Here is a 4,710-nt window from a genome sequence, read left to right as displayed (position 1 = left end):
TCAAGAGTCACCCATTGATATCTCGAGTCATATCTCGGTCACCCAGAGAAACATTACAGAGCCAGATGGTATTCGTCAGCGGCTGATTGGGTTGTGGTCACTTTTACTAAGACCAGCTGTATTTGTGTTTTACACACAACAAGATTATGTAAATTCAACCTCCGTAGTTTTCATAGTTTTAGTTTTAGAGATACAGCGCAGAAACGGGCCCTTCGGCCCACCAGGTCCGTGCTGACCAGAGGATGCTTCCACTAGTGGGAGAGTCTAGGACTAGAGGTCACAGCCTCAGAATTAAAGGGCGTTCTAAAGGGCAGGTAGGAGATGAGGAGAAATGTCTTTAGTCAGAGGGTGGTGAATCTGTGGAATTCTTTGCCACAGAAGGCTGTGGAGGCCAAGTCAGTGGATATTTTTAAGGCAGAGATATATGGGTTCTTGATTAGTACGGGCTTCAGAGGTTATGGGGAGAAGGCAGGAGAATGGGGTGAGGAAATAATTGAATGGCGTAGACTTGATGGGCTGAATGGCCTAATTCTTCTCCTATCACTTATGGCCTTATGACCAGCGATCCCCACACAATAACTCTATCCTACACACATTTGGGACAATTTACACTTACAGTATACCAAGTATACAAACCCAAGCCAATTAACCTACAAACTCCGTACAGACAGCACCCGTAGTTGGGATCGAACCCGGGTCTCTGGCGCTGCAAGGCAGCAACTCTACCGCTGTGCCACCATGTCGCCCCTTTTGACTATTGGCCATTGACCAAAAACTGTTGACTATTGACCAGAGACTTTTGACCAGTGACTATTAACCATTCACCATTGACCATGACCAGTGGCCATTGACCTGTGGCCATTGACTATTGACCATTGATCAGTGAACATTGAAACATAGAAACATAGAAAATAGGTGCAGGAGTAGGCCATTCGGCCCTTCGAGCCTGCACCGCCATTCAATATGATCATGGCTGATCATCCAACTCAGTATCCTGTACCTGCCTTCTCTCCATACCCCCTGATCCCTTTAGCCACAAGGGCCACATCTAACTCCCTCTTAAATATAGCCAATGAATTGGCCTCAACTACCTTCTGTGGCAGAGAATTCCACAGATTCACCACTCTCTGTGTAAAAAGTGATTTTCTCATCTCATTCCTAAAAGACTTCCCCCTTATCCTTAAACTGTGACCTCTTGTTCTGGACTTCCCCAACATCGGGAATAATCTTCCTGCATCTAGCCTGTCCAACCCCTTAAGAATTTTGTAAGTTTCTATAAGATCCATCCTCTAATTTTCTAAATTCTAGCGAGTACAAGCCGAGTCTATCCAGTCTTTCTTCATATGAAAGTACCTGCCATCCCAGGAATCAGTCTGGTGAACCTTGGCCATTGACTATTGGCCATAATATTGCATGGACGTGACGGGCCAAAGGACCTGCCTCCGTGCTGTTGGGCGCAGTGGGAATTTATTGCCCATTCCTATATTTCCAGCACAAAAAGAGTAACTATGGCAGAGGACAATTGAAGAGTCACCCATTGATATCTCGAGTCATATCTCGGTCAGAGTAAGGTCGGCACTTTCCCCTTCCCTGAGAGACGTTACTGAGCCAGATGGTATTTGTGAGCGGTTGATGGGTTTTGCGATCCGCTTTACGAAGACCAGCTGTATTTGCGTTTTACAAGCAGGTTATTAACTGAATGTGAATCCCACAGCTGCACACCGCAGAGATTTGTGGACGCAGCCTAGACCATCATAGTATTGGGCCCCATGATCTGAGGAAGGACGTGCTGGCTCTGGAGTGGGACCAGAGGAGGTTTACAAGAATGATCCCAGGAATGAGTCGGTCAACATATGATGAGCGTTTGGCGGCACTGGGCCTGTACTCGCTGGAGTTTGGAAGAATGAGGGGGGGACCTCATTGAAACGTACAGAATAGTGAAAGGCCTGGATAGAGTGGAGAGGATGTTGCCACTAGAGGGAGAGTGTAGGATTAGAGGGCGCAGCTTCAGAATAAATGTACGTAGCGGACATTGGACTTTGTCTGTGGAACTGATGCGCTACAATGCTGAGAACTATATTCTGCACTCTGTATCTTCCCCTTTGCTATATCAAACTCTTTGAATCACTTCCCTCTGGAAGGCGACTCCGGACTGTCAAAGCTGCCACAGCCACACATAAAAACAGTTTTTATCCACGAGTAGTTGCTCTGCTCAACAGCCAAAAATCTGTAGCCTCCCTTTGATCTGGTATTTTGTTGGTTCACATAGAAACATAGAAAATATGTGCAGGAGTAGGCCATTCGGCCCTTCGAGCCTGCACCGCCATTCAATATGATCATGGCTGATCATCCAACTCAGTATCCTGTACCTGCCTTCTCTCCATACCCCCTGATCCCTTCAGCCACAAGGGCCTCATCTGACTCCCTCTTAAATATAGCCAATGAACTGGCCTCAACTACCTTCTGCGGGAGAGAATTCCAGAGATTCGCCACTCTCTGTGTGAAAAAAGGTTTCCTCATCTCGGTCCTAAAAGATTTCCCCCTTATCCTTAAACTGTGACCCCTTGTTCTGGACTTCCCCAACATCGGGAACAATCTTCCTGCATGGTACATGCTTGATCAATGGTGTTTTGTCATTAATGTTTTATTATTATTAATGTTTAGTGTTTTCTGAGTCATTCGTAACTGTCACTGTATGTCATGTTGTTACTTGTGGGCGGAGCACCAAGGCAAATTCCTTGTATGTGAATACTTGGCCAATAAACTTACTTACTTACTATTGTACTTGGTGCTGGCTCGAAAGGCCGAATGGCCTACTCCTGCACCTATTGTCTATTGAGTATGGCTAGATTGTATTTATGTGGAGTATTTGGATAGCATGCAATGCAAAGCCTATCACTGTACCTCAGCACACATGACAATAATAAATCTAAACATCACTGTATAACCATATAACAATTACAGCACGGAAACAGGCCATCTCGGCCCTACAAGTCCGTGCCGAACAACTGTTTTCCCTTAGTCCCACCTGCCTGCACTCATACCATAACCCTCCATTCCCTTCTCATCCATATGCCTATCCAATTTATTTTTAAATGATACCAACGAACCTGCCGCCACCACTTCCACTGGAAGCTCATTCCACACCGCTACCACTCTCTGAGTAAAGAAGTTCCCCCTCATGTTACCCCTAAACTTCTGTCCCTTAATTCTGAAGTCATGTCCTCTTGTTTGAATCTTCCCTATTCTCAAAGGGAAAAGCTTGATCACGTCAACTCTGTCTATCCCTCTCATCATTTTAAAGACCTCTATCAAGTCCCCCCTTAACCTTCTGCGCTCCAGAGAATAAAGACCTAACTTATTCAACCTATCTCTGTAACTTAGTTGTTGAAACCCAGGCAACATTCTAGTAAATCTCCTCTGTACTCTCTCTATTTTGTTGACATCCTTCCTATAATTGGGTGACCAAAATTGTACACCATACTCCAGATTTGGTCTCACCAATGCCTTGTACAATTTTAACATTACATCCCAGCTTCTATACTCAATGCTCTGATTTATAAAGGCTAGGATACCAAAAGCTTTCTTTACCACCCTATCTATATGAGATTCCACCTTCAAGGAACTATGCACGGTTATTCCCAGATCCCTCTGTTCAACTGTATTCTTCAATTCCCTACCATTTATCATGTACGTCCTATTTTGATTTGTCCTGCCAAGGTGTAACACCTCACATTTATCAGCATTAAACTCCATCTGCCATCTTTCAGCCCATTTTTCCAAATGGCCTAAATCACTCTGTAGACTTTGGAAATCCTCTTCATTATCATTATACATACTGTATAGGCCCCTGGGAAAGGTAAAATGGTGATCATAAACTCTGCATTAGTTTAGTTTAGAGATATAGCACGGAAACAGGCCTTGTGGCCCACCGAGTCCGCACCGACCAGCGATCCCCACATACTGACACTATCCTACACCCACTAGGGACAATTTTACATTCATACCAGGCCAATTCGCTTACAAAGTGTTTAAGAAGGAACTGCAGATGCTGGAAAATCGAAGGTACACAAAAATGCTGGAGAACCTCAGCGGGTGCAGCAGCATCTATGGAGCGAAGGAAATAGGCGACGTTTCGGGACGAAACCCTTCTTCAGACTGATAGGGGGTGCGGGGAGCCGAACACCTTTTGTGTACCTTCAATAGGCTTACAAACCTGCACGTCTTTGTAGTGTGAGAGGAAACCGAAGATCTCGGAGAAAACCCACGCAGGTCACGGGGAGAACGTGCAAACTCCGTACAGACGGCACCCGTTGTCTGGATCGAACTCCGGCGCTGTAAGGGCTGTACGGCAGCAACTCTACCGCTGCGCCACCGTGACTGCCCTCGTTTCCCATTATGAGGAACATGGCCACATGATGTAATAAACTAAACTGAGGTAAACTAGAATATTTAGTGGGGGGGGGGGGGGTCAGAGAATATTTCACTTGGAGAACGACAAGGTGTTTCTGAAGAAATTTGTAGTCGCTGAGATTTCAATGCCTTTAAGATATATATTTATTGATATTATTTGAACATACCAAGATTCATTTACGGGCAAGGCCAACACAACAAACATCGTTACTCCTTCCAATCAAGTAACATTCAGAACACTTGCTCTTACCATCCAGCGAATGCTCCTTCCCTCTGCAGAAAATCTAAATAGACACA

The 4,710-nt window shown here is 45.1% G+C and overlaps 1 protein-coding gene across 1 annotated transcript in view; it reads right to left on the bottom strand.

Moving 5' to 3' along the window:
- Nucleotides 1–1,550: 1,550 nt before the first annotated feature.
- The window catches only part of LOC116986927 (dysferlin-like), a 41,554-nt gene continuing 38,394 nt past the window's right edge, over nt 1,551–4,710 (bottom strand). The window contains exon 8 of the mRNA XM_033042782.1: nt 1,551–1,664. Coding sequence (XP_032898673.1) covers nt 1,551–1,664 — 114 coding nt within the window. The remainder of the gene's footprint in view (nt 1,665–4,710) is intronic.

The sequence above is a fragment of the Amblyraja radiata genome, chromosome 1, assembly GCF_010909765.2.
Source record: "Amblyraja radiata isolate CabotCenter1 chromosome 1, sAmbRad1.1.pri, whole genome shotgun sequence".
NCBI classification, from domain to species: Eukaryota; Metazoa; Chordata; class Chondrichthyes; order Rajiformes; family Rajidae; genus Amblyraja; species Amblyraja radiata.
This window is presented reverse-complemented; position numbering and strand designations above follow the sequence as displayed.